This window comes from Saccopteryx leptura, chromosome 9 (assembly GCF_036850995.1).
Source record: "Saccopteryx leptura isolate mSacLep1 chromosome 9, mSacLep1_pri_phased_curated, whole genome shotgun sequence".
Lineage (NCBI taxonomy): Eukaryota > Metazoa > Chordata > Mammalia > Chiroptera > Emballonuridae > Saccopteryx > Saccopteryx leptura.
Window position 1 is genome coordinate 71410591 of NC_089511.1, and position 21192 is coordinate 71431782.

General features: G+C 51.2%; 1 protein-coding gene across 3 annotated transcripts in view; it reads right to left on the minus strand.

Annotated features, from left to right (window-relative positions):
• The window catches only part of LRRC20 (leucine rich repeat containing 20), an 83794-nt gene extending 63295 nt beyond the window's left edge, over window positions 1–20499 (minus strand). Inside the window, exons 1-2 of one of the 3 annotated variants that reach the window (XM_066350195.1) lie at window positions 20314–20437; window positions 12347–12491 (exon numbers count right to left, since the gene is read on the minus strand). In XM_066350195.1, the coding sequence (XP_066206292.1) occupies window positions 12347–12428 (82 nt within the window). In that variant the 5' untranslated portion in view covers window positions 12429–12491; window positions 20314–20437. Of the gene's footprint in view, window positions 1–12346; window positions 12492–12610; window positions 12714–20313 lie in introns of those variants that run through there. The other 2 variants (XM_066350196.1, XM_066350197.1) reach the window with 2 other exon arrangements.
• Between the last annotated feature and the right edge of the window lie 693 nt (window positions 20500–21192).

Here is a 21192-nt window from a genome sequence, read left to right on the forward strand (position 1 = left end):
CTTGCACGTCACAGCCTCGCCAGTGCTGTCTCAAGTGCTCCTGTGCTACCCAGCCTCTGCTCAGACACCCTCACCTAGAATGCCTTCCCCTCACTCCTGTCCCACACTTGCACCCCTAAACCCGCTCCATCCTTTAAGGCTCAGCTGAAATGTCACCTCTTCCATGTAACTCCCTTAGCACGGATGCTAACCCACTGTGCAGTGGGTATGCCACGCAAGACAACAGAAGTGGAACTCATCCTTATTTAGTCCATTTTATGTTCTGCTAACATTTCACAACCCATGCAATCAGCTTGCTTCCCAGGGGACTGTCTCCAAGGCTTATGTCACCTCCACAAGTCACTGTGTCATCTAGATCTGTCTCCTCACTGCACAGGGGACTCCAGCACCTGCTGGGCTTCCCTGAAGACGCCTCAGGGTTGGCCCAGTTCTCACAGCTGGGCAATTTCCACAGACAGAAGAATGACAAGCAGGGAAAACGAAGAGAGAGAAGACAGTGATTTCACGCACGGGATGAGGCTGAAATCCACTCATCCAGCATCCTGAGCGCTGGCGCCTGCAGGGCAGCACCTCAGGGGACGGGAACCCAAGGAGCAGGTCGGCTGAGCTGGAGGCTGCCCACCACTGACCCCTACTCTCATTCTCCCCCATCCACCCAGGAGTCTGAGGGCCACAGTGGTGCTGGAATGAGGGCAGGTGGGGCTCATGGCCAACGGAGCTTCCGAAGTTCTAGAAGGAGATTCAGGGACCCCAACAGAGAGACCTGGGCCACAACCTTAGGGTTCGGAGGTCTTCTCCCACTACGGCTATAAACAGTCCTGAAAAAGCCTCAAGACACCAGCTAACCATCCTCAATGTATCAATCCATGCCACTGCTCACGGACACCGAGGCTGTCACAGCAGCGCTCCATGGACATCCCTGAATGCATCCCTGATACACATGTGCACACGCTTCTCTAAGGCCACACCCAACCCATAGTGTGCATCCTCCAGGAAAAGTGGCCTGGTGCTGGCTTCTTGGGGCACTGGAGGCAAAGGTAAGCTGGCAAGTGGCAGATGCCCCAGGGGCCCATGGATCCACTGTCGTGAGAGGACTATGGAGTGGCGAGAGGAGCCCTGACCTGGGAGTTAGGAGGACTGGACTTCACTCTCAGCTCCATGGCAGATTTCCTGGGTGACCTTGGCGGTCACCTTGTGTCTCTGTGGCTCAGCCTCCTCATCTGTCAAACCAGGCTATCGAGAGGGCCAGCCCATTCTCCCGGACGCTTTCTGGCCCTTCATTTCTAGAGAGAGCAGGCTATGGGGCCAGCCAGGGTGGCGCAGGCGGTTAGTAAACACTGAGGGGGATCAGGAGGCCTCGTATCTGCGGAATGTGCCAGAGCAGAGACAGGGGCAGATGGAGGTGAGGCCCTGGTGGGGAGTACGGGGTAGGGGGTGAGGGGGTGCTCAGAGGCCAGTAACCAGAATGGAAAAGAAAATCAGTGGTGGGTGGGCTTCCCTGGCCGCAGGCTGGCACAGCCTGGGCAGCCTGTGGAGCAGAAATACAGGGCCTGGGCCTGGGTGCCTATTGGGCAACTGAGTTTGTAAACTTTGTATTTTTTTAGTTTGCTCACTGTTATTGTTAGAAAATGGCGCTGAACAGCACCAGGTATATGTGGTCTGTGAAACTGTAAATTACCTTCCTGCTTGGGAAGGGTCATTGTTTTGCTAATGTTTGCTGGGAGAGGGATTTTGATTGCCCCCAGCCTGTTTTGGAGAGAAGAAGGAGAAGAGGCAGAGAGAAGCCATGTTTGCAGAGAGAGAGCAGAGAAATGCAGAGTGCTAAAGGAGAAGCCATGTTGGCAGGGAAGGAGAAGGTGTGCAGATGAGGAACCTGAGCTGAGGGGCTTTGGGAGCCCTACTGAGGCTTGTGGGGGCCTTTGATTCTAGGAGAAACCAGAGAAGATTCTCCTAGAATCTGGTTGTGGAACCAGAGAATGCATCCGTGGCTTTGGGAGCCCTGAGTGAAAGGGAAGTGTTTGTTCTGTGTGTTTGCTTGTTGGCCAGTGCACGACTTTAATAAAAAAATGGCCCACCGCCCTGGCCGTTTGGCTCAGTGGTAGAGCGTCAGCCTGGCGTGCAGAAGTCCCGGGTTCGATTCCCGGCCAAGGCACACAGGAGAAGCGCCCATCTGCTTCTCCACCCCTCCCCCTCTCCTTCCTCTCTGTCTCTCTCTTCCCCTCCCGCAGCCAAGGCTCCATTGGAGCAAAGATGGCCTGGGCGCTGGGGATGGCTCCTTGGCCTCTGCCCCAGGCGCTGGAGTGGCTCTGGTTGCGACAGAGCGATGCCCCGGAGGGGCAGAGCATCGCCCCCTGGTGGGCAGAGCGTCGCCCCTGGTGGGCATGCCGGGTGGATCCCGGTCGGGGCGCATGCAGGAGTCTGTCTGACTGTCTCACCTCCTTTCCAGCTGCAGAAAAAAAAAAAAAAAGGCCCACCATTTTTTGGCTCCACTGTTTCTTTACTGTCTGTCCGAATTCAATGAAAATCTGCGTGTGAATGGCCACAATAGCTGCAACTACTGGCCATACAGTGCCCTTGACAATTCAGAGGTGAGTGATTGTTGTCAGACCTACCCAGGGCATTTGTGGAGTCCTGCTGCTTCTGAACTGGCCCCAGAGAAGCAGACACAGAGGGCTGTGTCCAGGGGGTGACACTGAGCCCACTGTTCAGGCAGATGAGGAGGGGGCTGGGTGGCCATTTCTGCAAACATTTCACACCAGGCTGTGGTCTGGCTTTGCCTCCTTGTGCTCAGGTCAGCATAGGGCTCAGTGAGGGCCTGTCTGAACCCCAAGCCTCAGGTACAGAGGGGACATGGAGGGAATAAGAATGGCTCAGTAGTGAAGGCAGCTCTGGGATAGAGAGAAAATCTGCTTTATGGCGCCAGCCCAGGCATTTGCAATTGAAGGAATACTTTTTAAAAATATGCACATTTACTTTAAAAAAATGGTACTACATGTCAAGTAGTGACAAAGATGAGGCCCAAAGGGTGAACAATGAGGCCAGGCTTCCCCCCACCTTGTCCTCTGGCTCCCTGTCCCTTGCCTCCCTGGGACAGAGTCTCAGGGAGCTAAAGGCGTAGTTGTGGGCTCTACTGGGGTTAGCCTGGGTTACTCTAGAATTGCTACACATGAGGCCAGCCCCAATCTAGAGAACACATCTAGAGATGGTTTTAGACAGAGGCTTCTAGTCACTTCCTCCAGTCCCCTTGCACAGGAAGCAAAGTCAGGAGAGCAGCAGGGGGCTCTGCAGGGGGCAGAGCTGTTCCCCTCCCCCACTGCCAAATTCCCATCCTGCTCTTTCAGCTGAGAGGTGAGCAGACAGGCAGCCCTGGCTGGGGGCTGCCCTGGGAGAGCCTATTACCTCCTCTGCACCTGCAGAGCGGAACTGTGACTGGCTGACCTCAGAACTCCCAGGCCTGGAGACATTACAGTAAAACACACACCCCTTGTGCCCACTAGCACCAGGCTTCTGGCTGCCCACCTCCCTCACGGTGGGGGGGGGGGGTGTGGGTGTGGGTGCGCCTCCACCGCCAGACTGGACACTTGGGTCCTCCAGGTGGAGCACACAGTAGGTGCTCAATGTGTGTATTTTCAAGGAAAGCTTATCATTCTGCTTTGGCGAGTATGTATTAAGTGCTTCTTGAGTACCCTTACTCAAGAAGGGGGCTGCAAAATGAAATCCTTGTGGGGGCCAGCCAGGAATGAAAACACAGGATGTGAGTTGGGCTGCGACTGGAAGCCCTTGTCAGGAGCTGGGCACTCACCCAGCAACAGCCTGGTCAAAGCCCAGTCTCAGCTTCCTGTTACCAGCTTGGCTGATGACAGGGCGCCATCTGCTGGCAAGTACAAAAGAAGATGAGCACTGGGCCAAGGTGTGGGTGAGCCTGGCAGGGAAGGGAAGGAGGAAAGGCAGCAACATGTCCCTTCAGTCACTAGCTCTGGCCTCCCAATTGATTTTCTCACAGCCCCCAGCCTGCTGCTAAGTCCTCTGGGGATAGAGCATATCCATGTCCATATTCATATTCTCTCTCTCTCTCTCTCTCTCTCTCTCTCTCACACACACACACACACACAATCCAAATACCTGCCCAGACAATGCCCCTCCCCACCAAGCCCCTAGAAGCCACCAAGCAAAGAAAGCTCCTAATTATTAATAATAGCCAGTGAGTCTCAAAATTCAAGGTAGGGAAGAGTCATACAGGGTTCGCATTAACTTGCAGATCACCAGGCTTACCCTGAGATCCCACTTTTAAAGCTCTAGAGTGGGGTCCACAGATCCGCATGTTTAACCAACACCGGATGATTCTGAAAGAAAGAAGTCTTTGTGACCTCAGTTTAGCAAAGCTTTCTTTGACTGTACACCAAAAGCACCATCCATAAAAGGAAAATGATAAGCTAGACTCCATCAAAAGTTAAAATGTCTGTTCCTCAAAAATCCCTGTTAAGAGAATGAAAAAATAAGTCACAAGCTAGAAAAAAAATACTGGAAAAACACATATATGATCAAGGATATGCATCTTGAATAAATAAAGAACCATCAAAATTTAGTAAGAAAAGAAACAACCCATTTTACTTAAGGTACAAAAGATGTGAATAGACATTTCACCAAGGAAAAGTATGTGGATGGCAAATAAGCACATGAGAAGATGTTTAGCATCATTACTCATCATAGAACCGTAACATAAAACTATAATGAGAACAATTACACACCTGTAAGAATGTACAACATTAAAAACCATATGGAGCATTGACAAGGATGAAGAGGAATGGAAATTCTCAACCACTTTGGAAGAATATGGCAGTTTCTTATGCAATTTAAACATATACTTAACATATACAATCCAGAAATCCCATTCCTGGGTATTTACCCAAGAGAAATAAAAACTTTCACTCATGCAGAAACCTATTTGTGGATTTTTTCTTATTGATTGATCTTAGAGAGACAGAGAGAGGAAGGGAGAAGAATGGGGGGGGCATTCATTTGTTGTTCCACTTAGTTGTGTGTTCATTAGTCACTACCCGTGGGTGCCCTGACCAGGAACTAAACCCACAACCTTGGTGTTTTGGAATGAAAAGCTAATCAACTGAGAGAACGCTGGTTCTCTCTATATACAGTCATGGCTGTATATAGATTTTTTTTTTTTTAATTTTTCCGAAGCTGGAAACAGGGAGGCAGTCAGACTCCCGCATGCACCCTACCGGGATCCACCCGGCATGCCCACCAGGGGGCGATGCTCTGCCCCTCTGGGCGTCCCTCTGTTGCATTCAGAGCCACTCTAGCACCTGAGGCAGAGGCCACGGAGCCATCCCCAGCGCCCGGGCCATCTTTGCTCCAATGGAGCCTTGGCTGCAGGAGGGGAAGAGAGAGACAGAGAGGAAGGAGAGGGGGAGGGGTGGAGAAGCAGATGGGCGCTTCTCCTGTGTGCCCTGGCCGGGAATCGACCTGACATGCCAGGCCGACGCTCTACCGCTGAGCCAACCAGCTAGGGCCTCTATATAGATATTTATAGGCTTTATTTATCACTTTAAAAAACTGGAAACAATTCAAAGTTCCTTCAATAGATGAATGAATAAACAATGTCACTTCCATACAATGTAACACTAATAATAGAAAGGTACAAACTACTGATTCACACAAAACATGGGCTAAAATGAAAGAAGTCAGACTCAAGAGGTTATATTCTGTATAATTCCATTTGCATGACATTCTAGAAAAGGCAAAGCCATAGGGATGGAAAAGAGATCAGACCAGTGGCTCCCAGGTATTGGGGACTGGGGGAAGGCACAGGGATTTTTGGGGGGTGGTGGGAGAGTTCTGGATCTTGTGGTGGTGATGACACAGTTGTATGTATTTATCAAAGCTCATAGAATTGTACACTAAAAAGGGCAAATTTGGCCCTGGCCAGTTGGCTCAGCGGTAGAGCGTCAGCCTGGTGTGTGGAAGTCCCAGGTTTGATTCCAGCCAGGGCACACAGGAGGAGCGCCCATCTGCTTCTCCACCCCTCCCCTTCTCCTTTCTATCTCTCTATCTCTCTCTTCCCATCCCATAGCCAGTGCTCCATTGGAGCAAAAGTTGGCCAACTGAGGAGGCTCCTTGGCCTCCAACTCAGGCTAGCAACACCCCAGATGGGCAGAGCATCACCCGCTAGTGGGCATGCTGGGGGGATCCCAGTCGAGAGGACGTCGGAGTCTGTTTCTCTGCCTCTGCTTCTGACTTCAGAAAAATACAAAAAAAAAAGTAAAAAAAGGGGGGGCAAATTTTATTTATGCAATTTATGCCCTGATAAAATAAATAATCTATCTCAATTGAGGGACATTCTTTAAAATACCTGACCAGTACATCTCAAAATTGTCAAAACAGGTCATCAAAAACAAAGAAAGTCTGAGAAACTGTCAGTTAAAAGAAGTCTAAGGAGACCTGACAACTAAATGTAATGTGGTACTCCTTAAACTAAAAAGGCTATTAATTCAATACTGAGGAAACCTGAATAAAAATGATGGACTTCAGTTAACAATAGTGTATCATTGTTGGTTCATCAATGATAAAACATGTGCCTAACTAGTGTAAAATGTTAATAATAAGGGAGACCAGTGTGGGGTGCATGAGAATCTACTACACGATTTTCATGTTTTTTTTTCAGCACACACGAGCGAATGAGAGAAAGAGAGAGAGATAAATAGGGACAGACAGACAGGAAGAGAGAGAGATGAGAAGCATCAACTCATAGTTGTGACACCTTAGTTGTTCACTGATTGCGTTCTCATATGTGATTGACCGTGGGGTTCCAGCTGAGCCAGTGACCCCTTGCTCAAGCCAGTGACCTTTGGGCTCAAGCCAATGACCATGTGCTCAAGCCGGATGAGCCCGCACTTAAGCCAGCAACCTCAGGGTTTCAAACCTGGGTCCTCAGCATCCCGGGCCAACGTTCTATCCTCTGCTCCACCGCATGGTCAGGCTGTACTATACAACTTTCTTATAAATCTAATCTGGTTCTTAAAATAAAAACATTATTTAAAGAACAAAATAAACTAAGTTCAAAACATGGACCATCTGGGAGGCTTGTTAAAATGCAGATTATCATGCCCCACCCTCAAACATTCTATTTTCAAAGCTCTGGAGTAGAGCCCATGAATAGGCATTTTTAACCAGTATCCCATGACCCTGATGCAGGTGACATAGGACCCACCCTTTAGGAAGCCCTGTGCAAGAGGACCTGACCAGGGATATCTGCTTTATGGGGGACTGTCCCTACTTTCTTGTTACCACCTAAGACATCTTCAACGTCTAAGTAGATATTAGCCCCTGATTATTTTCCTCCTTTTCTAGGAGCAGGGTAGGCCGACAGTGGTTCCAGGAAGGCTAGAGAGGAGAGGCCAGGGTAACGGTGGGAGGAGGGAGTTTCAGGTTGCTCAGACCTCCTCCCGCACCGAGCGCATGGGCGCAGGGGGTGCATAGGGTGCATGGGGAGAGGCAGGGATAGGGCCACACACACCCGTGATGAACCCTGGCTCCGCCTGTAAACAGCGGTGTCACCAGCAAATCACTCGCAGCCTCAGCCTTGGCTCCAGCACCTATAAAACGGCAACTCCTACTCCAAAAGCAACATGGCCTAGGAGACCAGCTGAACGCTCTCATGCTACGGAGCACCTAGAAACGCTGGAGAGCCAAGTCCCATGCTTTCGCCTCTCCGGCTGTAAAATGGGGATATTGCTATTACCTGAGTCACAGGGTTGTTGTGAAGATTGAGTCCAAACTGTAAAGTGCTTACAATGTTCTGAGGAAATACTGATAGAGAAAGAGAAAGGAAATACACAAGAGTGACGGAGGCCCCGAATGAGACAGCCCAAGAGGAATTCTAGGTGAAAGAGACTCGAGGGATGAGGGGTGCAACATGCCAAGAGCGAAGGGCTCAGAATTTTCTAGAAATGAACACAGACATGAATCCTCAGAATCAAAAGTTCAAGAGACTTTAGAAAAGATGGAATGTGATATCAAATGTCCAAGCCCCACATGACGCCTGACACGCAGCAGGCCCCAGACAAACGCCGGCCCCTCTCCTTCCCGGCCCCGCGGTCTCTCCTTCTCCCCATCTCCGCAGCTGCTCTCCCCGCCAGCCGTGCCGCCCTGCCTCCATTTCCAAATCCGTCCCTGCTCCTCTGCAGTGCCGATCGCTTTCTAGGTCACTCCCAAGCACACAGCAGACCTGGGATCCTCTCCCGGGAGATGACTGAGGTGCAGAGTGGCCTGGTCTGACAGTCCACTGGCCAGACACGCAAGTATCGGAGGCCAGGGAGGGAAGGGTAAGGTCAGTCAGCCCCCTTGGGGGGGTGAGGACCCAGGGAGGCCCAGATGGGCATGAGACCTTTACAAAGAGAGAGCACTAACTTGGGGAGACAAGGGGTGGATGGAGAGGAAAGGAGAGCCAGGTTCAGGGAAGGTGTGGAGTCCCCAGCTCTGTGCCAGCTGTTTGGAAGAGTCTATGAGATGAGGCCAAGGAGGGGTGGGGGGCAGGAGGAAAGCAGCTGGGACACAGCTCAGGGGCATGCCAGGGGCCAGGTGGAAAGGAGCCCACTTCTCAGGGGATGAAGGGGCCTGAAGCTGCAATAAGGGCTAGGATCCAAAGCTCAGGTTACAGGAGGATCTAGCCTGACTGGGAGGCACACCTCCAAGTGCCTGGGGGAGCGAGTGATGTGCACCAGGGTGACCTGCCTGAGTAAGGTGAGAACAGCCTGTAACTGAGCCCTTCCCAGTCCAGTCTGGGCATCTCTGCAGGACCGCCCACTGTGCAGCAAGACACCTGTGGCTGCTCCACAGCCCCCCCCCCCCCCGGCCTGTGCCTCTGGCCAGGTACAGGGAGGCAGCAGGGGTGGGGGGGGGGGCAGTTCACTCCTGGGGCCAGGGGGGCTTAGAGCAGGGGCTACTCCTGTCACTCTCGCCTGTCAGGAAGGAAGGTGCTTTACTTCCTTCCCTGTTCTGTAGTGGTAGGCGGTCCTTTCCCTAAAACTCATGCTTGCCTACTTATAAGGGTAATATGTTCATCACAGAACATTCACAAAATGCAGAACACTATTTTCTAACATAAGTTTGCAGCTTGTTTTATTTCCTTCTACGTTTTTTCTATGTACACATACACATTTAGCATAACGGGCATCTTACTATATAGATAGAGTTTGGAATGCTTGATTTGTTTGTGTCCCCCCTCCCAATTCACGTTATACATGCGAATTTGTCCATCTTCATTCAAGCATAGGATGAAACGTTATGCACCACTGTCCATAGCAACATAAATTGTGTTGTATAGCTGCAGCAAAATTTATTTAAGCAATTGTGTGGTGCTGCTTCAGACTGTTTGCTATTTTACATGAGAACTAAACCCTTCACTACTTCAACACCCAGCAACACCTCCTACCTCTGAATTACACCGCCTGTGGTCTGTCCAACATGGCTAGGCATGGAGCCATGCATCACTGGCTGCTGTCTGACCATCACAGAGGCAGAGACTCCACTGCACACGTCCCTGAAAGCCCCCAGCACCTTGCACACGTCCCTGAGAGCCCCCAGCACCTTGCACACGTCCCTGAAAGCCCCCAGCACCTTGCACACAGCAGGTACTGATAAATGCTGACTGTTTGAGCCCCAGACCCCTCCGGCTGTACGGGCCTGATACATTTCAGCTACCAAAGGTCAGGACTGCACATGCCCACAGTGGCCTAGTCTGATGCTGTGCTTCTTCTCTGGGCCCTGAAGAGGTAAAAGGTCTCTACCATCCAGCCCTAACTTTAAAGACCCCATCATCTCCACAACACATGAAATTTAAGCTCCAACCACAACTGCTATGGCTTAATGGTTTAACTCGCCCCCAAGTTGACTACAGCCATCACTGTGCTTGTGACCCTGGTAATCCCTAACCCTCTGCCCACAATCCCAGGACAGCACGGTGGGAATAGGACCCTGACTCTGGTACCAGATAGGCAGGGCTCCAATCCCAGGTCCTGCAGTGATTTGGCAGGGCGGCCAGAGGACTGGCTGGGGTTCCTCGATGGGCATGGCCCCTGGGCAGAGCAGAGGAGCTGGTCACAGCCTTCCCTGCCCTAGTGGCCTTGCACTCCTCACCCCAGGCAGTGTCTAGCCTTCAGCCCACAGAAATCCCCACTTGGCCTACAGAGGCAACTGAGTGTGCAATCTCTGGTCCACAGACACTGAAATCTAGATTCCTAGATTCCACATGGCCTTGCAGGCTCTCCAGCTGCGGGTGCTATCCCTCATCCGCTCCCCATGCCACAGAGGCAGCTCTGCAGTGGTCTCCCTCCGGCTATGGTGCGGGTCCTGCCAGGGACACCTGCCTCCTTCCTTCTGAGTACAGAAAGCCTCTCTCAAACAGCACCTCCCAGGAGGTCAGAAGTCTGCTCTCGCTCCTCTGTTGCCCCTCCACACATCTGGATGAGACTGAGCTGCCTATGTCCCTCTCCACCATGACACTTTAAAGAAGGAGTAGGTTATTCACTGCAGAGATTTGTCGATTTTCACTGAGCTCCCCATTCAAAGGCAATGAAGACACGACACCCAGAAAAGACCTGGCTGGCTGACGCCTAGAGAAGGCGTGCTTGTGCTGGCGGGATGGGGAGAGAAGGGGCTTAGGCCTCCACCTCCAGCCCTTAGGAAAAAATAAAAGAAGAATAATAGCTGCCATTTATCGAGCTACTTACATGCCAAGCACCTTACATTATAATTCCTCCTAATCACCTTGATGAGGGAGACACAATTACATCCCCATTTCATAGATGAAGAAATCAAGGCCCAAAAAGGTTAAGTAACCTGCTAAGGTAGCAGACTGGTAGGTGGCAGAGTGGGGATTCAAATCCAGGCCTGTGTGACACAAAGCCTGGCTCTCAGCCACCACATTAGTGGGAAAGAGCCCTAAGCACTGGGGTGAGCACAACCATGTTAGTGACCGCAGCCAGTACCAAAATTCCTTTACTTACCAGCTGAAGGCTCCCCCCCAGAGACTTCCGTTTAAAATCAGTGACAGTCTTCAAGTCTGTCTGCTGATAGAGGAGATGCTCCTCTAACCTTAGCTCAATTCAGCAAACACCTCCATGTGCTTACAAAGTGCCTGACACTGTGCTGGCTCTTGGGGGCTGGGGGACAAAAGACCACAGGATTATTGCCCTCTAGGGACACTAAATGGGTGCTACAGAGGAGGAAGAGAGCAAGAGGGGAACAGGGTAAACCTGAGGGCTTCCTGGAAGAAGTGGTGACCAAGCTCATCCTGAAGGCTGAGTGTCCCTCCACTTCCTGGGCCACCACCCCTGACCCAGAAGCCTACATTCCAGATACACCCTGACTAACAGCTACCACTAAGATATGCTCCACCTTCCCAGTCTTTGGGTCTTTGCTCAGGCAGTGGCCTCCATGGAAATGCTCCTTCCTGAAACAGACAGACACAGGTACACACAGCCCTATGTATCTGTGAAATTCCTCTCTGTGTACCAAAGGCCCAGCTCAAATCCCAGTGTCCACCAGCACAATCGCCCACAAGACAAGACGGTGCTCTCTTCCTCTGGGTTCCCATAATCCGCCTGTGGCTCTAAGATGCTGTTCACCTTCCAGCGAATGAGACGCACATGCACACTCGTGCATACACACATAATTGCACTATATCCCCTGCTAATTCTTACACATGGCAGAATAGTCAATTCAGCAGATATTTATGCTATGACCAGCTAAAAGCAAAAAACATAGAAGACACAATTCAAGTAAACCAGTGGAGAGAAAAGGGGCCACCCAGCTGGGTGACCCGGAAAAGGCCCCCTTTGCCTTTGACTCTTCCTCTCCTCCTCACCCAAAGACCACAGCTACTCATGCCTGGCAGGGCTCCTCTGGCACAGGGAGGTTGTGAAAATTTAGTAAGGCAACATTCATGCACCAGCACAGGGCCTGGCACATGGAAGGACTCGGCAGTGCTAGCTATTGTCACCCGGTCCAAGGCACGTACAAACTCAGAGCCAGGAGTCATCCACAGTCCAAGGGCAGGCAGACAGGCTCCCAGCAGGTGGAACCCCTGGGAGCTGTTTTTCAAACCTCTTTGAATATGACGACTGTGACCTATATAGCAAGTCTTACGCTGGGACCCAGTATGCCTGCCAACTAAACACAACTGCAGTAAAAGTCTCCTAACAATTGCTCCTCATGACAAGGATCACACACTGATATTGTCTCTTTCATCTTCTCTTTCCATTTCATTTCTAAACTGATTTCACAAACCACTTCCAGGGCCCTGCGGTTGGAACACCATGCCCTCACTCACCCAGGGTGTCAGAGCCGCTCTCCACCGTCTCATTGACCTTCCTTGCAACTCTGGCCACGGCCTCACCCATCTTCCTCAGCATGCAGACTCGGGTGTCCTGCTGCCAGCCACCAGGCCGGTCTGCTGCTCACAAGGGGGCCTGCACCTGGGGAGGACACAGGACCATGAATTGCCTTCCCACCAGCCAGAGACGCACCTCTGAGTCTACCCTTCCAGGAGACCCAGGCTGCTAGAAGCCTGGAGGGAGAGCCGCAGCCTACTCACCTCCTCCTGAGGGGCCCAGAGCCCAGACCACACACAGCTTGGCCTTCACAGCAGCTGGTATGCCCATCAGAGGGTGGAGACAGCCTGCCCTACCAGTTTCCTGGGAGGATAGACACATGTGACCTCACTAGACACGAAGCCAGGTCCTGAACCAGTGGCCAGGCAGGTATGAGGACTCAGGTATGCGCTGGCCTGTGATTCCCTTAACAGGTGAGGCAGAAAGGAGGTAGAGACAGCCAACTGCAAGGAAAAGACACTGTCCCTCCCTTCCACTGCCTATAAGCTGGTGCCCTGTCCACGGCTCTCCAGGGCAACTCCTCAGCTCCCTGTTTGCACCACATACTTCTGTCAGGTACATCCTGCGTGTTGGGAAGTAGGGACATAAAGGCAAATGAAACACAACCCTACCTGATCAGAGCTCACAGTCCGTAAGTGGCCGGTTCCCCAGCATCAGTATGGAGGGAAGTTACCTGTTTAGCCTGCAGACCTGATTAACAGCCTGATGCTGAATATATCTTCAAGACCCCAAGGGAAAAGGGCTGGGGTGGGTAGGGAAATGAAAGAAGGGAAATTGGATCACTAGAGAGAAGCTTAAAGAAGGGCAAAGAATACAATAAAAAGTATAAGATGTTAAAGACATAAGAGACACTAAAGCCTGACCAGGCGGTGGCGCAGTGGATAGAGCATTGGCCTGGGATGCTGAGGACTTAGCATTGACCTTCCTTGCAACTCTGGCCACCACCTCACCCATCTTCCTCAGCATGCAGACTCAGGTTAGAAACCCCGAGGTTGCCGGCTTGAGTGCAGGGTCGCTGGCTTGAGCATGGGATCATAGACATGACCCCATGGTCACTGGCTTTAGCCCAAATGTCGCTGGCTTGAAGCCCAAGGTCACTGGCTTGAGCAAGGGGTCACTCGCTCTGCTGGAGTCCCGCAGTCAAGGCACATATGAGAAACTAATCAATGAACAACTAACGTCCTGTTTATTACAGAGAAGGAAACTAAGGCACAGAGAGGGACTAAATGACCTGACCGAGGTCAAAGTGAGTAAGTGACAATGGCTCAGCCAGCTCCGCATTCAGTGCTCACTTCTTTACTCACATCACCAATGGCAAAACCCCACAATGAAAACGAACTTGAGGCCAAGGTCAAAGCCCCCCTTTGCCCTCAAATCCCAGTCCAAGCTTTGCACACAGCTCACTGAGCTCTAATGAACTCAGTCTGAGGGTCACAGGCAGGAGACTATAAAGAGCAGAGGAAAAGGGGTGAGAATAGAGCTCAGAGCTGCTAACAAATACCAAGAAAAAGTCCCCCAGTGCTCAGGCAGGGCAGCCAAGGCCAAGCTGGGCGCTGGCCGACCCACCCATCTGCCTCCGTGCTGAGTTCAGTGTGTATGTGCATCTCACCAGGGAGGCCGACGAGGAAGGTGTAAGACACATGGTGCAGTGGGATAAGACTGCTTTTTGGGACAGGCCTAATGCCTAACTGCTAATTATCAGTTGAGAAGCCTTGGAAAAGTGTCTTAACTACTCTGAGCCCCATTTTCTTCATCCGAAGAAACCCACTAATAACTTCACTGGGTTCACACAAAGATTGAACAAAATATATATACCTTTCTAGCCCAGAGCCCAGGACACATAGATACTCAATAAATGCTAATGGAGAGTACAAGACATGTGCAGACATGATGTCAGCATCAGTTTCATACACATGTGAATTTGAACAAACAACTCAGTGGGATTTATCTTTAAGGAATGTGCAGAATTTTCATCTCACCACCTCCAGGAAATCTTTCTTGATTGTCCCAGCCCTGAATGTTCCCTTCTCCTGAGTTTCAGAGGCACTTAATGCCCTAGCACAAGCCACTTGGGTTGTTGTTGTTTTTTGTTTCTTTTTAAGTGAGAGGAGGGGGGATAGAGAGACTCCCGTATGCGGCCCAATCAGGTTCCACCTGGCAACCCCCAACTAGGGCCGCCACTCAGACCAACTGAGTTATCTTCTGCACCTGAAGCCAACGCTCAAACCAGCTGAGCCATCCTCAGTGCCCCGGGCTCACACTCGAACAAACTGAGCCACTGGCTGCAAGAGGAAAAGAGGAGAATGGAGAGAAGGAGGGGGAGAGAAACAGATGGTCACTTCTCATGTGTGCCCTGACCAGGGATCAAACCCAGGACATCCATACACAGGGGCGACACTCCATCCACTGAGCCAATCGGCCAGGGCTGCCACTTGGTTTGTTTATAAGCTTTTTAAATGATACACACCTGTCTCCCCAGTTGGCCTACAGGCAGCTTAAGGCAGGAAGCAGATACGTATTATGCCTTCCGCCTGCACTCTACACCACACACTGAAAACAGATATCCAGTTATTATCCCCCAATGGCAGTGATGATGATCAACAACCATTATTTGTGTTTCAAATCTGAATAGAAGTCAACTGACTCTTGAAACAAATCTAAGACACTATCTAATTGAGAAGGGTCATAAATTCAAATGCCTACCAGTGCCAAGTGGGCAGTCAGTACCAGGTGAGCCATGGGAGGACAGTGAGGACTATTACAAACGAGACCCGACACCTTCAGCAAGCTACCTTTAAGACCATCACCCTAAGCCTGAGTAACAGCAGTGCTGCTAGAATCTTAATAACTTAGTCTACCCCCTTTACAAAAAAAAAAAAACACACCAAAAACCTGAGGACCCAAGAAGGGAAGTAAATCAGAGAGATGAAAACAAAAAAAACCCACTAGCTCTTCCAACTCCTAAACCAGGTCTTCCTACAATACCATACCCCCTCCTTTCCCCATTTCCAATATTTATCATCAATAATCACAACCACGTATTGAGCATCTACTAGGTATATAGCATAAAATGAAGAGGAAAGAAATAGAGGAAATAGCTCTGACTTGTGATTCCAATGAGGAAATGCTTTCCAAGAAACATCACAGAGGCAATCCTGGCTTCTCACAAAAGGTAAAGAGAAGGTAAATCTCCAACCTTCCCAGGGTCTGTGCTAACCCTGGTGGGACTGTCTAGGTTGATTACTTTCACAAACTACACCTGCAATTCTTCCATGTGCCACCAGGTAGGGGTGGTGGTGCCCTTAGGCTATAGAACCTCTTCATGAAAACTAGTCATATTAAAAGCCTCACCCCTGCTGGCAAGCTCAGACATCCTATAGTATGCGTCAGAGAATGGACATGGAGGCAGGAACAGAGCAACCTGTAAAGTCTGTGAGTCAGAGCAAGTCACTAGGAAGAGGGGCCCCTTACGTTTCAAAGGATGCTCTGGGTACAGTACAAATATGCCCTAGCTCCCCAAGAGCTTCCCACTGCCTAAAATCATCAACCTCACTAACTGGCTAAGGAACCACCCTTCCTTCATCTAAAACTCTTCTTCCCTCTTTTTTTGTTTTTGTAACAGAGAGAGAGACAGAGAGAGGGACAGATAGGGGCGGACAGACAGGGAGGGAGAGAGATAGGAAGCATCAATTCTTCACTGAGGCACCTTAGTTGTTCATCGATTGCTTTCTCATATGTGCCTTGACCAGGGGATACCAGCAAAGCGAGTGACCCCTTGCTCAAGCCGGCAACCTTTGGGCTCAAGCTAGCAACCATGGTGTCATGTCTGTGATCCCACACTCAAGCCAGCAACCCTGCGCTCAAGCCGGTGACCTCGGGGTTTTGAAGCTAGGTCCTCTGTGTCCCAGTCCAACGTTCTATCCACTGCTCCACTGCCTGGTCAGGCTAAAACTCTTCCTCCCTCTAAGGGAGAATTCCTTGATAAAGTTCAGTTGACAATCTCTTTCCCAGGTCAGATGACAATGGTCTGTCACTCTTAGGCACAGGCAGGGCTATGAGATGGGATGGTGGCAGGACCACATGCGATATAAGACCCAAGATGGGGTAAGAGGGCTCCAAAAATGAAGGAAGAACTTGGGATGATAGGAGTCTAGAGTGTGTCCCCAAAAGGGCTCTTACAAGGCTGCCCAACTTCACTCCTTTCAGCCCCAATGCAACTCAGGGCTTCTTTGATAAAAAGTGAAACAAACAAACAAACAAACAAAAACCAAAAATGTATATATTCAGCATGGAAGAGGAGCCCAAAAAGAAAGGAAGTTTGGGGAGGGAGGGAAAAATAAAGACAGCTGCTCCTCTTCCTTTCTTTTGTTTTAAACTGTTTTCGAGAAAAATGGATAGTTGTGATGGAGTGCAAATCCCTCTAGGGAGGGCCACCTCTAGGAATGCGGGGCCCCTAGCTATATAAACAATTTCAGTGAACCAAAATCGGCATGTCAGCACCATTCTAGCTGCCCGATCCTGCGTAGTCCCGTGAAATAAATATCACACTGGCCAGTAGGAGCAATCAATATGCAAGGCAGCCCTTCTGGAACCAGAATCCAACTCCATAGGCCCAAGTTCTAGATCAGGGGTCCCCAAACTACGGCCCGCAGGCCGCATGTGGCCCCCTGAGGCCATTTATCCGGCCCCTCGCCGCACTTCCGGAAGGGGCAACTCTTTCATTGGTGGTCAGTGAGAGGAGCACATTGACCATCTCATTAGCCAAAAGCAGGCCCATAGTTCCCATTGAAATACTGGTCAGTTTGTTGATTTAAATTTACAATTTACTTGTTCTTTATTTTAAATATTGTATTTGTTCCCGTTTTGTTTTTTCACTTTAAAATAAGATATATGCAGTGTGCATAGGGATTTGTTCATAGTTTTTTTATAGTCCGACCCTCCAACGGTCTGAGGGACAGTGAACTGGCCCCCTGTGTAAAAAGTTTGGGGACCCCTGTTCTAGATCCCTTGAGGAACCGTTCAATCTTACAAGCAGGGGAGGTGGTTGCAGAAAGCCAGAGTGTCCCAAGGGGAAAACAGGAACCAGCAGCCCACATGAGTCTGGTCTGGGCTTGTGTACCCAAATCTGATGGCTTTTCTAAGGCAACAGCCTTAGAAAATTTCAAGAAAAGAACTCCAAATCCTGGACACTCTTAGGCACAGGGTCCAAACTGATAATTCACACTTGCTGTTGTCCCAGCAATACAACCCTCTCCACACAAGCCCCACTCCCCTATCCTCAGCGTATATCCTAGTCCTAGGAAATGTTTAAATCCAACAGACATCTCCTGGGCACCTCCTACAAGGACTACAGCTACACTCAGGGAGTAAAGGTACAGAGACAGGGCATGGGCCAGAATGAGCTTCCTATTGGGTAAGAGAGACTCAGTGACAAGAAGCTGGATAAGCCAGACACTAGTAGAGCAATGACACCAAGCTGAAAGAGTATGTGTGTCCTCTGCTTTAAAAGCAAATGGCAGCCCTGGCCGGTTGGCTCAGTGGTAGAGCGTTGGTCTGGCGTGCAGGAGTCCCGGGTTCGATTCCCAGCCAGGGCACACAGGAGAAGCGCCCATCTGCTTCTCCACCCCTCCCCCTCTCCTTCCTCTCTGTCTCTCTCTTCCCCTCCAGCAGCCAAGGCTCCACTGGAGCAAAGTTGGCCTGGGTGCTGGGGATGGCTCTATGGCCTCTGCCTCAGGCGCTAGAATGGCTCTGGTTGCAACAGAGCATCGCCCCCTGGTGGGCATGCCGGGTGGATCCTGGTCGGGCACATGCGGGAGTCTGTCTGACTGCCTCCCCGTTTCCAACTTCAGAAAAATACCAAAAAATAAATAAATAAAATAAATAAATAAATAAATAAAAGCAAATGGCATGGGTAGGAGGAGGGAACAGAGACAGGTGCTGAGCAAAAGTACCCGAAATAATAAGAGAAAGAGGGAGACAGGCAGCCAGTCTGTCCCCAGATTACTGGGTGAGTGAGCTGAACACCCTTCTTTAAGTCTATCCTCTGTTTTTCTGCCCGGAGCTGTGGAATTTGAAAAGAGCAGATTAAACCAACCAAAGTTTTAGAAAGTTATCAGTGTTATAAACAGTCTCTTTTTTTTCCCCCCTTAAGTGAGAAGCTGGGAGGCAGAGAGGTCCCACATGTGCCCCAACCGGGATCCACCAGCAAGCCCCCTAGGGAAGGAGTGCTCTCTGCCCATCTGGGGCTGTTGCTCTGTTGCTCAACCACCAAGCTATTTTAGTGCCTGAGGCAAGGCCATGCATGGAGCCATCCTCAATGCCCAGGACCAACTTGCTCCAACTGAGCATGGCTGCAGGAAGGGTAGAGAGAGATAGAGAGGGGAGGGAGGAGAGGGGTGGAGAAGCAGATGGTCACATCTCCTGTGTGCCCTGACCAGGAATCGAACAGAAAATATACACATGCCATTGGAGGGCTGCTCTACCACTGAGCCAACCCACCAGGGCCAAACAGTCTTGTTTGTAAAATGGATATATTACCTTCCTCCCTGTATTGTTTTAAGCCGTAAAGGACATACAGCTTTTGAGAAAAGTCTATGCAAACTGTTAAGCTCTTCCTACACAAGGCATTATTAATAGGTGATTACACAGGTACAGTAAGTTAGGATATAATAAACTGAATGTTAGAAGAAGAAAAAAGTGCCCTGCTTTATGAGAACTGGCAACACGGCTCTCCTGTACTTAATCTTATTTCACCTGGAGAGGAGGATGGGAGAGCGGGTGTTTTGCCCAAACCTTGACAGCAGCCCCCTCCCACGGATCCTGCCCTCACCAGTGAGAACTCGACCTTATCTGGAGCCCCAAGATCTGTGGAAAGGAGCTGCTGTAACACCCCGTCCACACCAGCTGCGCCTATATTTAGTTACTGGTGTGGTCACTTGGGAACTTTAGAGCCTGGCTCCGCTGAGAGGGGCAACCTGAGCCTTCTGAGCCATGTGTGCAAACTCCCCCACGGTTGGCTACAGCGGGTCTCCTGGACCATGCCAGTGGGGCAGCTGATGGGGAGGTGAGAGCCGGCGGGGTGGGTCGGACCCAAGGAGCCCAGGAAGGCACGTTCGAGGCCAGAACAGAGCTGACCCAGTTTTCCACCCAAGGGAAAGAAACCCGCTGGGGCGTGAGCAGGACCAGCTGGCGCCTTGTTTTTGAGCCATGGGGTTCGCAGCGTCTGCTCGTACTCCCCTATAGGCAACTAAGCATCGTCGGGCTGCGTCTCCCAGAACTGAGCGAAGTGGCCAAGCCAGGGTCCCCTCGCCTGGCGCAAGGGGCCCGCCTCACCCGTCTACCCCACCCCCCCAAGCGCCCGCAGCCAATGGCTCCTCGTCGCCGGCCCTCCGCTCTCCCGGCAGGCGGGGACTGGGGAGAATAAAGCGGGCAGAGAAAAGAACGCTGTGATGACAGAGGGCCGGGGACTCCCGCGCCTTCTGGAGCCCAAGAGGCACCCTCTGGGGCACGCGTCTTCTGCTACCCAGAGCGGAAGCAAACCCCGAAAGTGTCATTTCAGGGATGAAGTACACAACAGCTTCTCCCAGCAGGGGCGCCTCCCGCGGGGAATGGAGGCCCGCCCGGGACCGCTTTCCCGAGCTCCCTATTTCCTGGCACCGCCGCTCCCACTACCCCGAGCCAGCCCCCGTCCAGCCGCAGTCTGAGAGTATAAGCCGGCGCGGCACCGGCCCCCAGGACACTGCAGAAGCTGGTGCACCCGGTGACCTGGGGGAGGGGAGGGTACGCTGCAGAAAACCGGGACACTTCTCTCCCTCTCTCCCCCAGCCCCTCCAGCGCTTAGCCTCAGGCTACTTTGCGGGGCACGAAGCGTGGGGCCCCGCTCCGGGCCGCCTTCTGCTCCACTTACGGCGACAATGCCTCCTAGCGCCCTGCGCAGCGCAGTCACGCTCCCTCGGCCACCGGCGGCGCCCCATGTAACAGCGGCGTGTTGGAGCCGGCAGGGAGGGGCGTGCGGGGCCGGGGCTCTGAGCTTTCGGCCGCCCTGCCAATCGCAGCGCCAGGACAGGCTCCGGGGCGGGAGCAGACAGCCGGCCAGGCCTCGCGCAACCTAGCAGCGCGCGGGTCCTCATGCCGCGCCCGGGAGCGGCGCGCGCTGAAGGGCGGCTCGCGCGCTCTCGTGGGTGGATCCGCTTTGTGTACGGCTTCTGGAGGGAAAATGCTTGGGAGGGTGGAGTGTGGACAGGAACGCAGGACTGAAGCTCCAGATTTGTATTCTCAAGGGAATGGAGTTCAATTAGCCAGATCGGGGTACTTTGAGAAACGTGAAGATGGTGAATAGGAAACTTTTCACGTGATGCTCTCAGGCACCCATTCAGATTTTTAGAGACAATAATTATGGCTGCACTAAGTTACTTCACCTTTCTAAATCCTAATGTTCCCCTCTCTAAAATAGAAATTAAAATATATAAATACCGTGTTTCCCCGAAAATAAGACAGGGTCTTATATTAATTTTTTTGCTCCTAAAGGCACGCTATGTCTTATTTTCAGGGGATGTCTTCTTTTTCCATGAACAAGAATTCACTTTTAAAAAAAAAATACTTTATTGATTTTACAGAGACAGGAGAGAAAGAGGAGCATGGAATGGGAAGTAACAACTCATAGTTGCTTCAGGCTAGTTGTTCATTGCTTGCTTGCTGTATGTGCCTTGACCTGGAAAGCCCAGGGTTTCGAACCGGCAACCTTGGCATTCCAGGCTGAAGGTTTATCCACTGTGCCACCACAGGC